This window comes from Panthera tigris, chromosome B2 (genome assembly GCF_018350195.1).
Source record: "Panthera tigris isolate Pti1 chromosome B2, P.tigris_Pti1_mat1.1, whole genome shotgun sequence".
Classification (NCBI taxonomy): domain Eukaryota; kingdom Metazoa; phylum Chordata; class Mammalia; order Carnivora; family Felidae; genus Panthera; species Panthera tigris.
Window position 1 is genome coordinate 79,852,755 of NC_056664.1, and position 18,634 is coordinate 79,871,388.

At 38.1% G+C, this 18,634-nt stretch overlaps 1 protein-coding gene across 1 annotated transcript in view; it reads right to left on the bottom strand.

Moving 5' to 3' along the window:
* The window catches only part of MDN1 (midasin AAA ATPase 1), a 173,180-nt gene that overhangs the window by 70,836 nt on the left and 83,710 nt on the right, over positions 1 to 18,634 (bottom strand). Inside the window, exons 37-44 of the mRNA XM_042986808.1 lie at positions 17,930 to 18,052; positions 16,004 to 16,201; positions 14,626 to 14,733; positions 14,088 to 14,276; positions 10,020 to 10,109; positions 9,651 to 9,914; positions 9,099 to 9,360; positions 28 to 187 (exon numbers count right to left, since the gene is read on the bottom strand). Of these exons, the coding sequence (XP_042842742.1) occupies positions 28 to 187; positions 9,099 to 9,360; positions 9,651 to 9,914; positions 10,020 to 10,109; positions 14,088 to 14,276; positions 14,626 to 14,733; positions 16,004 to 16,201; positions 17,930 to 18,052 (1,394 nt within the window). The remainder of the gene's footprint in view (positions 1 to 27; positions 188 to 9,098; positions 9,361 to 9,650; positions 9,915 to 10,019; positions 10,110 to 14,087; positions 14,277 to 14,625; positions 14,734 to 16,003; positions 16,202 to 17,929; positions 18,053 to 18,634) is intronic.

Sequence of the window (18,634 nt, forward strand, 5' to 3'; positions counted from 1 at the left end):
TCCGGTGTTTAAGCAGAATGTCCTTACTTGCAGAAGTTAACATTGTCCATCAAAAGCCAATCTCCAGACTTCAGAGCCCGAACCAACATGCTGTCAACCCATTCAAATGTGCCACGGCTGCGACCACTGGTGGATTGCAGAAGCTTCGCCCCAAAATTTCGGAATTCTTCCACAAGTTTGGCAAACTCTGAAATGTCACAGCCATAGCACTTAATGTCAAAGGAGGGCAATAAAAAGACAACAAAAGAAAAATGAACGAAACCCCCTAAGAGTTTATTAAAATAAAATAGGAAACTTCTGGTCCAAGTTTTTGAAGTTTTATAATAGAGTATATATAAGAAGAGGATTTTTTTTGTTTGTTTTTTAATTTGTTTAAACAAAACAGGTACGAAATTTAGGTCTGGTGGCAGAAAATACTTTTTAATGACTAGGTAGAGGTAACTCAAGGTTGACAGAGACGCAAATAATCTTTGTCATACCTTCTCACATGGCACAAGGAGAATAATGACTCCCATCTATTACTGCATTTTTACCAAATGAAAGGGCATTAAGTTGGCACAATGAAATCAAAGTCGTGAAGTCAAAAGTTTCTTTTATAATGACCATATCACATGATTATAGTAACAACTGGGTATTTACTTTCCTAGTGTTTTTTTTTTTTTTTAAATGTTTATTTTTGAGAGAGAGACAAAGCATGAATGGAGGAGGGACAGGGAGCAAGGGAGACACAGAATCCGAAGCAGACTCCAGGTGCTGAGCTGTCAGCACAGAGCCTGACTTGTGAAATGCAAGATCATGACCTGGGCCAAAGTCGGATGCTTAACTGACTGAGCCACCCAGGCATCCATTGCCTAGTACTTTATTTCCCTGGAAACTGCCTTATGACCCTTGTTCATATCACAAAGTATTATGTATTGGACTCCTGCTTCTAGCCATGAGGAAACAATAAGGTTTAGACTTCAGCTCCACTGTTAACAATTTAAAAACTACACAAGATACACAAACAACTGCTTTCAGACACTGGAGAACAGACAGCAGAGCTCTGTGATACCTGGGGAAAGAAAGCCCTAAAATTGCCCTTGATTTCCACCTGGAAGGAATTTCTGGATTGCAAAGCAAGGAGAGGGAACTCCAATGTACCACAGAGGTCTCACTGATTTGAGGACAGACTGAAACTCAGGGAGGCCAAGCCAATCCAACTACGCTGAAGGGCAGAGTACTCAAGATGAAGGAGCTATTCAAAGAGCTCCAGAAATTTAGATAAAGGCCTCTGGAATCTTTGGCTAAATAAAAAAATCTGCATGTGCTTATAAATGGTGAAGCTCCACAAGGATGAGAACACTCACAAGGAAAACCTGGGGAGCTATGAGTGGAACGATTCCCAGAGCTCACCCAAGACTGAGTATTACTCCAGTTCCCACCAGCAAAACTAAGGAGACCCCAGTGAATATACCAGCAATTCAGCAGAGATGCCGTGCAAGCTACACCTCAATAGGGAGGCTAACCCAGCCCTACAGTAAAGGTTACTCTGGAATGACCTTAAAAAGCTTGAGAAGATCAAACTGACCTTTCAAGATAGCAATGTAGGAAGATCCTGAACTCACCTCCTTCCATGGACACACTGAATTGATAGCTATCTACGGAACAATTTCCTCCAAAAGAACCCTAAAGTCTGGCTGAGTGATGACTATACACCAGACAAATGGAAAAAAAAAAAAAAAAAAAAAAAAAAAAAACAACAACAACAACAAAAAAAACCCAAAACACTGAAGCAGGGAAAAGTGGCTAGGAAATAATCTCGCCATAAACACTACCCCCCCCCCAGCATAGTGACCCACAACTGGAAAGGACCTGAAAACCCGCAGCTTCTCCTTATGGAGCAAAAGGTTTGAATCCTACATCAAGAATCTCAACTTCTAAAACATGTACCTAAAAAGCAAGCCCTCAAAAATATCTATCTTCTAAAAGCAACAGAGTTTGGGGCACCTAGGTGGCTCAGTCAGTTAAGCGTCCAACTCCTGATTTCGGCTCAGGTTATGACCTCGTGGTTTGTGAGTTCAGTCTGTAAGTTCAAGCCCCGTCCTGGGCTCTGCGCTGACAGTGCGGACCCAACTCCCTCTCTCAAAATAAATAAACTTTAAAAAGAACACATTTCCCTAAAAATACAATGTAATACAATAAAAATAAAAATAAATAAATAAAAATAAAAATAAAAAGCATCAAAGCTTGCATGCCAAGACTGTGATCCCAGAAAGGGCTCACATACTCAGACTCGTCCCAGGGCCCAGCTCAGAGGAAAAGTCAATCCCACCCAGACTTCACCTGCCTATATTAAAGAAACAACCTCCTCACGGTTTGTGGGATCAAGCCCCACATTGGGCTATGCACTGACATTACAGAGCCTGCCTGGGATTCTCTCTCTTTGTCTCTCTGCCCCTCCTCTCTATTTCTCTCTCAAAATAAAGAAAGGAAGGAAAGAAGGAAGGAAGGAAGGAAGGAAGGAAGGAAGGAAGGAAGGAAGGAAGGACGAACCTGAGGGGCAGGCATCTAATATAACACATCATCCTAGAGCCTGCTGGGCGCCATCTTTGTCCCCTTCCTTTGTAGTGCTCCAGAGCACCAGCACCTCCCAGAGCTTTTTACACAAGTCTGGAGCCCTGATTTTTACAGCTACTACCCAGGGGACACCTCTTGATCCTCTGGCTCTGGAGGCCAGGAGAGCTTGAGTTCCTAATCCCATGGGACTGTAATAATCAGTGTCACTCAGAAGGAGACAGAATTGATAAATTCTACCAAACATTCCAAAAGAATAAGTATTAATCCTTCAATCCTTTTCAAACTCTTCAAAAAAAAAAAAAAAAAAGAGGGAACTTGCCCAAACTCCTTTTATAAACTCAGCATTATCCTGATACCAAAACCAGACAAGGATGCCACAAGAAAAGAAAATTACAGAGGCACCTGGATGGCTCAGTCGGTTGAATGTCCGACTTTGGCCTGGGTCATGATCGGGCCCCACATCAGGCTCTGTGCTGACAGCTCAGAGCCTGGAGCCTGCTTCTGATTCTGTGTCTCCCTCTCTCTCTGTCCCTCCCCCGCACACGCTCTCTCAAAAATGAGTAAACGTTAAAAAAATTTAAAAAGAAAAGAAAATTACAGGCTAGTATCACTGATAAACACAGATCCAAAAATTCTCAACACAATAACCAGCAAACTGAATTCAACAATACTGTGAAAGGAGCATATACCACGATCAACTGGGATTTATTCCAGGGATGCAAGAATGGTTTGACATCTGTAAATCAATGTGATATAACACATTAGCAAAATGAAAAATAAAAATCATATGATCATTTCAATAGAAGAGAAAGCACTTGACAAAATTCAACATCCATTCATGATAAACTCTTAAAAGTGAGTATAGAGAGAAATGCTTCAACTTAATAAAAGCTCTATAAGATAAGCTCAGAGATATCATCATACTTAATAATGACAAGCTGAAAGCTTTTCCTCTGAGATCAGGAACAAGATAAGAATGTCCACTCACGCCACGTTGTTCAACAGAATATTGGAAGTCCAGGCAGAGCAATTCAGTGAGAAAAATAAGAGGCATCCAAATTGAAAAGGAAAAAGGAAAATTGTGCACATTACATAATACTATATACAGAAAACCCTAGGACATCACAAAAAAAAAAACCCTGAAAATAAACAAATGCAGTAAAGTTGCAGGACACAAAATCAATACATACACAAAAATTCATTGTGGTTCTACACACTAATAATGAACTACCAGAAAGTGAAATTGAAACAATCACATTTACAATTGCATCAAAAAACAAAAACAAAAACAAACCACCTAGGAATAAATTTAAACATGGCGGTGAAAGACATGTACATTGAAAACGGTAAGGCATTAATGAAAGAAATTGATGAAGACATAAATGAATGGAAAGATATCCCATGCTCCTGGACTGGACACATGTTATTAAAATGATCATACTACCAAAACAATATACAGATGCCATACAACCCCTATCAAAATCCCAATGGTATTTTTAACCAAAATAGAACAAATAATGCTAAAATTTGTGTGGAACCACAAAAGACCCCCCAAAAGCCAAAGCAATCTTGAAAAAGAAGAAAGCTGGAGGCATCAGACTCCCTTATTTCAAATTATATCACAAAGCTAAAGTAATTAAAACAGCATGATATGGGCATAAAGACACACAGATCAATGAACAGAAGAGAGAGCCCAGAAATAAACCCACAAATATATCGCCAATTAATTTATAACAAAGGAACCAAGAATACACAATAAGGAAAGGACAATCTCAATTATTGGTGCTGGGGAATCTGGACAGCCACATATACAAGAATAAAACTGCACCACTGTCTTATACCATATACAAAAATTCAAAATAGATTAAAGCCTTGAATAAAAGACCTAAGCCACAAAACTCCTAGAAGAAAACATAAATGATAAGCTCCTTAACATACGTCTTGGTGATGACATTTTAAACATGACACCAAAAGCAAAAACAAACAAGTAGGACTACATCAAACTAAAAAACTTTAGCACAGCAAGGAAACCCATCAACAAAATGAAAAGACAATCTACTACTGAATGGGAGAAAATACCTGTAAGTCATTTATCTGATAAGGGGCTAATATCCAAAATATATAAATAACTCATACATCTCAATAGCAAAATTATATATAAACCCATTAAAAACCAGGCCGGGGATCTGAATACCCATTTTTTCCAAAGACTTTTTAAAAAAAATTTTTTAATGTTTATTTTTCAGAGAGGGAGAGGGAGAGAGACAGAGAGAGAACGAGTGGAGGGAGGGGCAGAGAGAGAGGGAGACACAGAATCTGAAGCAGGTTCCAGGCTCTGAGATGTCAGCACAGAGCCCAATGCACAGCTTGAACGGATGTTTAATCGACTGAGCCACCTAGGTGCCCTTTCAAAGACTTTTAGATACTCAACAGGTACATGAAAAGATGCTCATCATCATTAATTATCAGGAAAATACAAATCAAAACCACAACAGGCTATCACCTCACTCCTGTTAGAATGGCTATTATCAATAAGAAATAACAAGTGCTCACAAGCATGTGGAGAAAAGGGAACCTTGTGTACTACTGGTGAGAATGTAAATTTGTGCAACTACTATGGAAAACAGTACAGAAGCTCCTCAAAAAATTAAAAATGGAACTACCATATGATCCAGCGATTCCACTTCTGAGTATTTATCCTAAGAAAATGAAATCACTAACTTGAAAGATAATGCACCACCATGTTCATTACAGGATTGTTTGTAATAGCCAAGATATGGAAACAACCTAATTGTCTTTCCACAGATGAATGGATAAAGAAATTGTAGTGTATATACATACACAATGGAATATTATTTAGCCATAGAAAAGAATGAAATCTTGCTATCTGTGACAACATGGATGGACTTCAAAGGCATTATACAAGTGAAATAAATCAGAGCAAAACAAATATCATATGATCTCTTTTATATGTGGGATAAAAGACCAAGCTTATAGATACAAAGAACAGACTGGAGATTGAGGGAGCTGGGGAAAGAAATGGGTGAAATGTTTGTTTTGTTTTTTTTTTAATTTTTTAAAATGTTTTTATTTATTTTTGAGAGAGAGAGAGCAGGGGAGGGGCAGAGAGAGAGGGAAACACAGAATCTGAAGTAGGCCCCAGGCTCTTAGCTGTCAGCAAAGAATCCAATGCAGGGCTCGAACTTGTGAACCGCAAGATCATGACAAGAGCCAAAGTCAGACGCTTAACCGACTGAGCCACCCAGGAACCCTTTTTTTTTTTTTTTTTAGTCTAAATAGGTGAAATAAAAATGTAAGATCAAAACAATCCATAAACAACTTCGCTGCCTACCACAAAATCCAAAATTCTTTATTTATTTTTTTTAATTTTTGAGAGAGAGACAAAGAGAGAGGGAGGGAGGGAGGGAATGAGCATGAGCAAGTGCAGCAGGAGGGGGGGCAGAGAGAGAGAGGGAGACAGAGTCCAAAGCAGGCTCTGCACACTCAGCACAGAACCTGATGCGGGGCTTGTTCTCATAAACTGTGAGATCATGACTTAAGCCGAAGTCAGACGCTTAACCGAATGAGCCACCCAGGCGGCCCAGTCCAAAAGTCTTTAAAGAAATATAGTTGACCCTTGAACAACCAAGGACAAGGATGCCAGCTCCTCCTCCAATCAGTCAAAAATCCACATATAACTTTTGACTCCTCAAAAATGTAACTACTAATAGCCTACTGTTGACCAGAAGCCTTATGAATAACAATTAACATGTTATGTACATTGCATATTATATACCATATTCTTAGAATAAAGTTAAAGACATTTATACGGAAAACGCATTTACAGTACTGTATATATACTTATTGGAAAAAATCCACATGTAAGTGGACCCATGCAGCTCAAACCCATGTTATTCAATATTCAAGGAGCAACTAACAAAAATGCAGCAATAAGCACTAATTCAAAATTCACAGCATGCAATCAAAATTACTTGACACACAAAGAAAACAGGACTCATAACCAGGAGAAAAAACTCAACAGAACAGCCCCAGAAGTCATAGATGATGAAATTAGCAAAGATGTTAAAACAGATATTATAAAAAAGCAGAAGCACTTAAGATAAATTGTGAACACGAGAGAACTAGAATATATTTAACAGCCATACACCTTTGTACTAATGTTAAAAGATATATTTAGAAAGAAAGAATATTTTTAACCAAAAATAAAAGAGTAGACTGTTTTAGACTCACCTTTCCTCACTCTATTAGTACCCTTAAGAAATGACTCAGTATGAAAGTGAATCCTAAATAAAAACCTGTATTTAGAACGAGCTGTGAGCATGTACTCTAAATATTTAAATTTTAGGGGTGCCTGGGTGGCTCAGTTAAGCATCTAACTTTGGTTCTGTGAGTTCGAGCCCTGAGTCAGGCACTCTGCTGTCAGCACAGAGCCTGCTTCAGATCTTCTGTCCCCTTGTCTCTCTCCCCCTCCCCAGCTCACACACACATTCTCTCTCTCAAAAATAAATATTAAATGGATAAATATTTAATTTTTTTTTTAGAGTTTCTGTGTCTCTGAAGCAGGCTCCAGGCTCCAACCTGTCAGCAGAGCCCAACGTAGGGCTCCAACTCACGAACTGTGAGAACATGACTTGAGCCAAAGTCAGACACTCAACCAACTGAGCCACGCAGGTGCCCCTAAATAAATAAATATTTAAATTTTAGCTGAAAGATATATAGAAGCACAGATATATAGACTCAAGGCTTTACAATCAGAGGATCATGTCCAAGGTCTAGTTTAACCACTTTGTAACTTTAAGACATTGAGCACATTACTTAACCTCTATGAGCACTGATTTCTGCAAGCATAGAATGAGGATAGTCTTTTTTTTGTAATGCAGTGGTGTTGTGGGGCTTTAAATGCAAATAGTTAATATAGGAATTATCTCCCAGTAGGAATTCATATCGCAATGGTGAGTTTTACAATATAAAATATATATAAAATAAAATATATATTTTAAAATACGTATTTAAAATATACATAAATTAAAATATATACAAGTAAATACTTTATATACCTTATACTTTATATATAAAAGTAAATATAAAAGTAAAGTACTTTATGTGTGTGTGTGTGTGTATATATATATATATATATATATATACACACACACACACATACATATATATAAAGTAATGTACAACTCCACTAAATACCTCTAACAATTAATTTGAGTGAATAAGTAAAGAATTTCAAATCCAAATGATGGGCTTGAATTCAGAAGTAACAAATCAAACCAACAATAAAATCATTTTCTTGCCTAGCCTAAGAAAGTAAACTATTTGACCCACAGCCATGGATACACTGTTTATAGAGATAGAACAAAGGAGTCTCATTTCTTTATCCCTAAGGAATGACTTTGTAACCAGTTACAAAAAGGCTTTGGAAATAACAGATAACAATCATAGTGACAGACACAACCAAAGAGCCTTTTAATCTTCCCTAAGGGCATATGCTCATCACTACACAGAAAACTGCGCCACAAAATGAGAGAAGTTTCCATGTTATCTGCAGAATTTCTACCACTTTTTATATGAAATTAATAAAGACATACTAACGATAAATCTAGACTTCTATTCTCCCATTTAAAATGCTCAATTTCTTGGGTTGCATGGGTGGCTCAAGTCAGTTAAGCATCCAACTCTTGATTTTGGCTCAGGTCATGACCCCAGGGTCATGGGATCAAGCCCCAAATCAAACTCCATGCTGACATTGAGGAGCCTGCTTGGGATTGCCTCTCTCCTTCTCCCCTTGACAGACTCAAGCGTGTGTATATGTGCATCCCCACTCTCTCTCTCTTTCAAAGTAAATAAATATTTTTTAAAGATAAAAAGTAAAATAAAACAAAATAAATTTTATTTTAAAAATAAAATAAAATAATTCTCAGGAGCGCCTGGGTGGCTCAGCTAGTTGAGCATCCGACTCAGCTCAGGTCATGACCTCATGGTTTATGAATTCGAGGCCCGCGTCAGGCTTTGTGCTGACAGTTCAGAGCCTAGAGCCCGGAGCCTGCTTTGGATTCTGTGTCTCCCTCGCTCTCTGTCCCTCCCCCACTTATTCTCTCTCTTTCTCTCAAAAATAAATAAAAACATAAAATAAAATAAAATAAAATAAAATAAAATAAAATAAAATAAAATAAAATAAAATTCTCAATTTCTTAATTACTTTGTTTTTAAGCCAAGAAAAATACAACCAGCTTTAGATGCAAATGATTTACCATTATAGCTGATCACATACAATATAAACTATCAAACTCACTAACCAATTTCTTTGTTACTTTTGCTTTACTTAGGATCATCAATTCTGAATTATTTTACATCAGCTTCATTTTACTTTCTAAAACAAAGATTTTCAAGTTTTGTTAATAACTATTACATTAATAAAAAAAATTGCAGACATTACATTACAAATGTATTACTACCTACATATGGACACTATACGCACAATACTATGTATCTGATACACATCCAAACACACATACCTGCCTTGGAGTAGGAATTGATTTTATTGTTGAGTCTCTGCATAAGCAATAATACTGCTTCCAGCTTGTTGACAATCTCCATCGTGATACCTCTACCACCATCTCCAAGACACTTGGGTTTGTAAGTCAGAAGGAAATGACTCCAGGCTCGCAGCACTACTTCTGCGTCGTCAGCACTGATAAGGAGGCTGTCTCTTAAAAGTGCCCTTACAGTGCCTTCCACCTTTTCTAGCAGCTGCCTCCATGGCCGTATAAGATCAACCTGCAATTTCCAGAGCACAAAAACTCATCATAGCCACTGGCCAGAGTCAAATGAACACTCCTTTAAATTAAAAAAAGTGGTTGGGGGGTTGGGGTAGGGGATGCTTGGCTGGCTCTGTTGGTAGAGCATGTGACTCTGGATCTTGGGGTCATGAGTTCGAGTCCCACATTGGGTACAGAGATTACTTAAAAAAAGAATAATTCTATTTGTACTCACCAACACAAAAGACCATCAATCAGACCATGGCATTACAGATGTTTTGCCTGAAAATGTGAAGGCAGACCATTTACCTGCTCAAATCCACCTAGAAGCTCCGTAGTGTCCATTGCACTGTTCATAGCCATGATCTTTAACGTGTGACCAGTAAGGTGTGCCAGGAGCTGCACCAGGCTGGTCTTGCCCACAGAGGCTGGCCCCACAAGGATGACCATCCAGCTCATCTGCACACACTTCATAACTGACTCCAGAGACTGTAGTGATTGGTGCAGGAGTGACAGTGGATGGCGAGACAAGAGAGGAGCGTAACTGCCACGGGAGAGGACTGAGTAGCCCAGCTGAAAAACATATGCCAGTGAGGTTTTACAAGTGTGCCCAGTAGTGGGAGCAGAGGAAATCATAGAAAATTATAAAAGAATAGAGGATTATCCTGCTTGCCTCACCTGAACATCATAGGGAGTGATGTGAAATAGTCTGGTTCCCATGTATGGGCTGGAATTTGAACTAAACACATTCTTGAATACAGCAATGACCTAAATGAAGATGATAATACAGTCAAAACACAAATGATTTCACCAAATTCTGAGCCAAACCTTCTAGAAGACATGAACAGCAACAGAGGTCATAAAACTGAGTGAAGACTAGTCACAATTTTCCTATCATTTTGAATTTTCTCTTATAAAAAGGATAGATAACATTTATTTAAACCTTGAAATGAAAATAAACTGGAACTCAAACAAAGAGTAGTCACCTAACCTCAAACTATTTGGGATTCCCGTGAGAATGCCCCATAAATTAAAGCCATGGACACTATTGCAAATCTACAGATGAAAAATGAATCTGATTTCATCATTCAAGATACCACCTAAAAAGAAGTAGAAGAGAATAACAGTCTGAAGATTATGAAGAAAAATGACCATTTCTTAAGCCTCTACTAATGTACTGACTATTATAGTGGGTACTTTCAACAGGTGATTTCTGATCCTCATACCCTTGCAAAATAGGTATCATTTCTGCTTACAAATATGGATAATGGGATTCATGAGAGTTACAGGATTTGCTCATGGTAATTGATTTTAAATCTTGAGGTGACAGGGCATCTGGGTGGCTCAGTCATTTAAGCACCCGACTCTGGCTCAGGTCATGATCTCATGGTTTGTGGGTTCGAGCTCCGCAGCGGGGTCTGTGCTGACAGCTCAGAGAGTGGAGCCTGCTTCGGATTCTGTCTCCCTCTCTGCCTCTCTCCTGGCTCACATTCTGTCTCTCTCTCTCAAAAATAAAGAAATATTAAAAAAAAAAAAAAAAAAAATCTTGGAAGCCAGTTTCATCCCAAAACACCATTTTAGGTTTATAAATATTTACACAGAATGACACTCAAAGTTATCTCTGATTATTTACATTCATTTATCCCTCCCTTACCAGAAATATGATTAGAAAACTTTCCATTAACCTTACTTCTTTGCTGGGTTTCTTCTTTTTTTTTTTAATTTTTTTTAATGTTTATCTTTGAGAGAGAGAGAGAGAGAGAGAGAGAGAGAGAGAGAGAGACACACACACACAGAGTGCGAATGGGGGAGGGGGAGGGAGAGAGGGAGACACAGAATCTGAAGCAGGCTCCAGGCTCTGAGCTGTCAGCACAGAGCCCCAAGAGGGGCTCAAACTCATGAACCACAAGATCATGACCTGAGCTGAAGTCGGACACTTAACTGAGCCACTCATGTGCCCCTTTGCTGGGTTTCTTCTAAAGAGGAGTTGGGGCAGGAGGGAAAGATACGGGTGTGTAAAATACACTAATTTAGCCCAGAGCAGCAGGAAAAATTCCAGCCACCCAAAATATGTATACAAAGCTGCATGCTTCTAACAAAGCAGCAATACTCATATTAATCATCATACACTGGACTAAAGTCAGAAAACAAAAATAACGATTATTATAAAATAAGTCATAGAAACAGAATGTACAGTATAGTGACTATAGTTAATATAATACTGTATTACATGGAGTACCTAGGTAGTTCAGTTGGTTAAGCATCCAACTTCGGCTCAGGTCATGATCTCACTGCTCATGAGTTCGAGCCTTCATTGGGCTCTGTGCTAACAGCTCAGAGCCTACAGCCTGCTTCAGATTCTGTGTCTCCCTCTCTCTCTCTGCGTCCCCCACGTCCCCCTCATGCTCACTCTCTCTCAAAAATAAATAAAAAATAAATAAACACAGGGGCACTTGGGTGGCTCAGTCAAACATCTGACTCTTGATTTTAGCTCAGGTCATGATCTCATGGTTAGTGGGTTCAAGCCCCGCATCAGGCTCTGCACTGACTACACGGAGCATGCTTGGCATTTTTTTCTCTCACTCTCTCTTTGCTTCTCCCCTGCTCTCTCTCTCTCTCTTAAAAATAATAAACTGTAAAAACTAGTTTAAAAAAATTTTAAATAATAATACCATATTATGTATTTGAAAACTGCTAAGGGAACAGATTTAGAAAGTTGTCATCAAAAGAGAAAAAGTCTTGGGGTGCCTGGGTGGCTCAGTCGGTTAAGTAGTGTCCAACTCTTGATTTCAGCTCAGGTCATGATCTCACCGTCAGGCTTAGCACTGGGCTTGAAGCCTGCTTAAGATTCTCTTACTCCTTCTCCCTTTGCCCCTCCCCTGCTAGTGCGCATGCATGCATACTCTCTCTCTTAAAAATATCAGTAAATAAATAATAAATAAATAAGTAGATAGATAAATAAAGCCTTTTGTAGCTGCATAAGGTGACAGATGTTACCTAGCCTTATTGTAGTCATCATTTCACAATGCACCCAAATACTGAATCATTGTGTTGTACACCTGAAACTAATGTTATATGTCAATTATACTTCAACTAAATAAATTAATAGGAGTTTCAGAAACATTAGGAAAAAACTGTAAAGACAAAATCATTATCAGTACCAAACATTGACTACGAGTCAAAAAGCAGCATAGGAGAAAGTGCTCCTGTCACATATTCCTGGGTCCAGGTGATTTCTGAGCTTATATTTCCCTCCAACGCAGAATATAATCTCATCTCCCTGACAGTCTACCAAAATTAAAATTAAAAATGCTTTCACAACGTAATTGGATTAGTTTTATAAAGTCAGACTCAATTTACTCAAATTCTTCCAGCTTTTACAAGTCTTTCTCCTATTATTATTTTTCACTTTTTCGGGTGTGTGAATTACAATAACTGAATTAGAGAAGTGATGGAAATCTTCCACACTCTACAGTAACATACTATCTGAATAACATCAATTATCCAAAAACTGGCCAGTGTCTGGCCACAATAGATATACTATAATTTAGTTAATGAATGAAGAAAATAAAATACCAGCTAATAGTATATGAATTATATATAACAGAATGTTAAAAAAAAAAAAAAATACTGGGTGAATATTTTGTCTTAATATACTGACCAAAAGCCACTTGCACATAATGAATGAGTTAACATTTAGCTACAATTGCGATGTAGAAGTGCTGGCTCTACTATTTACTATAGGTGATACCCCATGACTAAGAGCATTGGATCCTCACTATTCAGAGGTCATGATAGTGCCTCCTACCTGCAGCTATTATGAGTATCTTGTGAGATCGGACTTTAAATACCACAAGGCAAAATGAACACATTATTAGTTTATTAGGCTAGGAATTCTAGTGTTATTTTCCATTTATGAAGGAATATTTTTATTGCCGATGAGATACAGAATACCCTCTTATAGATCTAATTATATTTTCTAGATAAAATACTTTGTAATTCAAAGTTTATTTAAAAACAGAAAACCCTCCTTCTCTACTTGAGTATCACCTATGTCCTCCTGTTTCTCTCCTTTATGCCTAGAAAGATGAAGACCTAATTCTTTTTTTTTTTTTAATTTATTGTCAAATTGGCTTCCATACAACACCCAGTGCTCATCCCAACAAGTGCCCTCCTCAATGCCCATCACCCACTTTCCCTCTCCCCCACCCCCCAAGGACCTAGTTCTTTATTACTGAAGGGCAATATTGCTTTAACAAGGTTTGCAATATTTGGAATTCAGATGGATAAGCAAATTGTGTACTCAAAAGCAAACTAATACATCACGCAGAAACTTAGAAAGGTGCACTTTGAAACTTTGAAGTCAGTGAACATTTAGTCTGTTTAACTTTTAAATTCTAAGCAGCTTTGGGGTGCCTGGGTGGCTCAGTGAGTTAAGCGGCCGACTTCAGCCCAGGTCATGATCTCATAGTTCGTGAATTCGAGCCCCACGTCAGGCTCTGTGCTGACAACTCAGAGCCTGGGGCCTGTTTCAGATTCTGTGTCTCCCTCTCTCTCTGCCCTTCCCCTGCTTGCATGCTCTCTCTCTCTCTCTCTCTCAAAAATAAACATTTAAAAATTAATTAACTAATTAATTCTAAGCAGCTTTACCGTGTTGAATGTTATGAGTGAGTATGCCCTTTCTCTCTCTTAGGAAGAAATCAACTTTCAGATGGAAAGAAACCCAAAGAATAGTATGAAACTCACCTTTTCCTTGTCTTCCTTGGTTCTCATTCTTTCACCATAGACCAAAAACACATGCTGACCAGGATCATAACACCCAGGGGACTGGTCAACTAGCATCAACTGACACCAGCGGAAAAGGTCCCGAAGGTTGAATTCCCAGGGTCCTCCTTTTTGCCCCCATTTCTTTTCAACAGTCACTTCGTGATCAATCTAAAAAGAAAACACTATTATTGGGAAACATGTCCCACTGGTAGGCGCTGTATTAAGTACTATAATGCATGCATAATCTGAAACAGAAATTAGCAGGTTTGATACAAATGTCTCCTTCACCCAACCCAGACATCTAAACCAGAAATATTCTCTGAGCATTAACCTGATATACAAAATAGATCTGAATTACTATAATCCTCAGATGATTAGTTTATTCCACTAGAAACTGGGACAATTCAATGTGCTTTATTTTTAAAAAGACTGGTAAATTTGATAGTGTCCCACAATGAAATGATAGTTCAATTACAGCCATCAAAACAAAGAACAGTTAATACAAGTAGGTACTTACTTGGTTGTTGAAAGCAACCATCTTCTTAACAATATTTTTGTCAATGGCTGGAAACAGAGTACTGGCAATGAATTCCATGTCAACTACTGTAAGGGGATCCACAAAGACCTATAGAATCCAAAAATAACATGAAGAAAGGCTACAGCATCTCTTCACCAAACACCAGAAATGACTACCACCTATGATGCAAAGTTTTTATTTAACACCAAGGTATCAAACCTCATTTTATATACAAAAATTCAGTTACAGAAATCTTTTTTGCATTTTAACATACAGAATCACATAAAATATTTTAAACATTTTACACAGAGGTGTTGGTAGTGTTGTTAGCTCCACTCTACTGAATTAAAGAAAAAAAGATAACATACCACTTTTTTAAAATATATTAAGTATATTTGTGTTTTTTTAAATTTTCTATCATTATGTAATAATGCCCTCAGAACTCTAGATGGTAGGGTATATGAGCAGTTACTTCAAAATCCCTTCAACTTTTCAATATATTTGATATTTTTCATAATAAATTATTCTGAAAAGATACTCTAATTCTTGTCAACAGAAAAGGACATTAAAGAAAGCTAACATCTAGGGCCATTTCCAAACCTCTAGACTAGTCAAAATTTGGCAAATAAATGTTAAAACAAGTAAGCATACGTACACACAACTCCTATCTCTGTAAATGAGAATAAAAGCAGTAAGAAAAGACACCAAATGTTAATAATGATTGACCCTTATATGGAGAATACTGGATTTTATTTTTCCCTTTTCTTTAACTACAATGCATTATTTTCATCATTAAAAAAATCTCAATGTTTTGGGGTGCCTGGGTGGCTCAGTCAGTTAAGCTTCTAACTTTGGCTCAGTTCATGAATGACCTCACGGTTTGTGGGTTCGAGCCCCATACTGGGCCCTGCACTGACAGTTCAGAGCCTAGATCCTGCTTCAGATTCTGTGTCTTCCCTCTCTCTGTCCCTCCCCCGCTTGCACTGTCTCTGTCTCTCAAAAATAAATAAATATTAAAAAAAAAAATTTAAAAACTTCGATGTTTTCATACAATACACAGATACCTAGAAAGGTCAAATACTGGCCTTTATCCTGAGCACAGTAATAGAAATCTTAGAGGAATGGTGACCTTACTCTCCACTAACTGATAACACATCAGGTCCTCTAGGACTTAAAACAAAGGGACTCACAGCAGGAGGGAAGTGATGATGGGAACTGGATGCATTAGTATTTGTCATATAAAGACATGGAATTGAGAAATACATCATTAAACTGAAGCTCTCTCATTCTTATAATGAGCATCCTAATAGCCACGTGCCAGCAGTCTTATCACCCCCAACACTCCACCTTTGGTCTCCATGGCAACAGCAAATCTTACCTGAGTGAATCTGTTAAGGAAAGATCTTGGCAAGCCCTTCCTCCCACCTCCTTGTCTAAAGGGATTCTGACACCCAAAAATCTTCGTCTTTTCATGCTGTACTTGAAAGCTCATTCCTAACTCAGGAACATAAATTTCTCCTCGGTGGTCAAAACAAGCATTGAGTCCTTCCAATACAGACTGAGAAGCCAGGTTGAGCTATTTGAAGAAAGTGCACACATTTATTACATACACTGTATAACTATAACAAAAAGCAGAGGAATAATAGGCACAAAAGTAAAGTGTTATCTTCAGGAGGAGGAAGCCAAGTATATTCATCTTATTATTTCATATATATGTGGTAGAGACATCTGAAGGATATAAATTGACAGTAACTTAAGTAAATTGAATACTCAGACTGAATTTTTAAAAAAGCAGTTAAAATCTCTAAAATTACACTGTATCCACTGTATTCACCTATATGGACCCACCCCGTAAATCATAGCTTTCAAAAAAAACATGCCAACACACAGATCTCACTTTTGCACTCTGAGATCTTTAAAGATGAAGACAGCTCTCTACATATTTAAAAAAGTATCTTTCCCAGAACAAATACTGACTGAAATCTTCAAATGGGCTTCAAAGTCATGATATAAACCACATTAATGGATAGACATAACTAACTTTCACTAAGAGTTTTGTGAACAAGAACAAATACAAGGAGTTTCTGTGCCAAAAATGAAAATAGCTGAATGGAGGTCTTCAGATGCTGACTTCAGAGCTCAGGGATGTGAAGTGTGATAGTTTTTAGGTAACATGGACAAATTCAACTGGGAAAATGTGAAATCAATAAAATGCAAATGGACCAAAAAAACCCAGACTATATTATACCAGAATTTAAAGTATCATGTTTATAGAAGCACTCAAAAGCACAAATTCCACTGAATATTCCCAAACAGGTCAAGTTCTAAAAGCTGCTCTTAAATGGGACTGCAGTCAAGAACGCCTTGGGTACCTAGATGCATTTCTACCCAGTAGGAAAATGGTCTCAAGCCTTAAGCTTTAAAACTAGGCATTTTTTCTTTTCTGGCTAAAGAATTTAATACTATCAGACATCTTCTAAAAACTGAGGTGGGTGGGTGGTCCACATGACAGCTCCTTCTCCTTAATATCTCCTCCATGGTAAGTAAGAAGCAGCTCAGCTGAAAAGAAATACCACAGTCTGCCCTCCAGCTTAAGATTCCAAAGGAATCTTGTGACCAGACACACTGGCCCACAGCCTTAAATTTTTTATTTTTGTGCATCACTTTTCTCTATCTCCAGTGCCTGTTGGTCACTAAGATCCAGCATTTATCACAGGTATCATGAGGGGCTCCATTCTTCTACTCATTCATTTATCTAACATACACATGTACCACTGACCGTTTTCTCACCATTGTTTTGTATGTCTCTTAAGACAACTTAAGAGACATGGGTGCCTGGGTGGCTCAGTCAGTTAAGGGTCCAACTTTGGCTCAGGTCAAGATCTCATGGTTCATAAGTTTAAGCCCTGAGTCAGGCTCTGTACTGACAGCTCTGAGCCTACTTCCAATTCTGTCTCCTTCTGTCTCTCTCTGCCCCTTCCTCACTCACTCTTGCTCACTGTCTCAAAAATAAACATTACAAAAAAAAAAAAAAAAAAAGACAACTTAAGAGATAGTTTTTCTCTAGTAGCTGGCTTACAAAAGCCGGGGTTTGTAGCTTGTATACACAGGGGCTTCTATATGTGCTTTGTGATAAGTGACTTTTCTCATTCTTAAAAGAGACCATGAAGGATTTTTCTTCATTAGAGAATTTGTCTTTACTAGCAAAAAAGCATGACAACCCACTGAGATATGCCCTAGAAACAAGAAAAGTACGACTGCTCTTCCCATTGTGACCCTATCCTTGGAATAACAAACCTCTCACCTCATCCAACACAACCCAATGGCCTGCCTTCAGGGCCGCCAGCAAAGGGCCATCCCGCCAGGCAAACTCTCCTCCCTTGCCACCTTCAACAGGTAGATCTGCTCCAAACAGGTCTGTGATGTCCTTTAAGAGGGGGTAGAAAGGAGGAAAACATTACATTAAAAAATTTACTAGATCCCAAGACCTTAAGTCTAACCTGATAAATTCTTGAGCCTTATGCTACTTTTCCTTTTTATACCCACCACAACAGAACTAATCAACCTACCACTCTGTACCAGGAGCCCAGACATGCCCTCAAAAACCTTTTTGTCACAATACTGCAAGTATCAATCGATTGGAGTTGGAGCTCTATATCAGCAGTTCTCAACTGTGGCTATACTTGGAAATTAATTAGTGAGCTTTAAAGACAAAAAACAAAACAAAGACCAATAACAACGTCTAGGGAGTCTCATTTGTCACCTCTTGTCCCATTATTTCCTAAGACTGTTTAAAGGCCATTTTATTTCTACTAATTTTTCCCTTTTAGAAATGACAAAAAACAAGGTTACAATATATACTGAATTGGGTAACTATCTCTCAAAAGAATTAGAATAAAGCATCTAGAGGGGAACAAGATTACAGATATCAGCTATTAATGAATCTAAAAGGAGACTTAATTTGAAGGTCATGTTGGTGTGGTCTTTACCACCATGAAATATCTGAGGT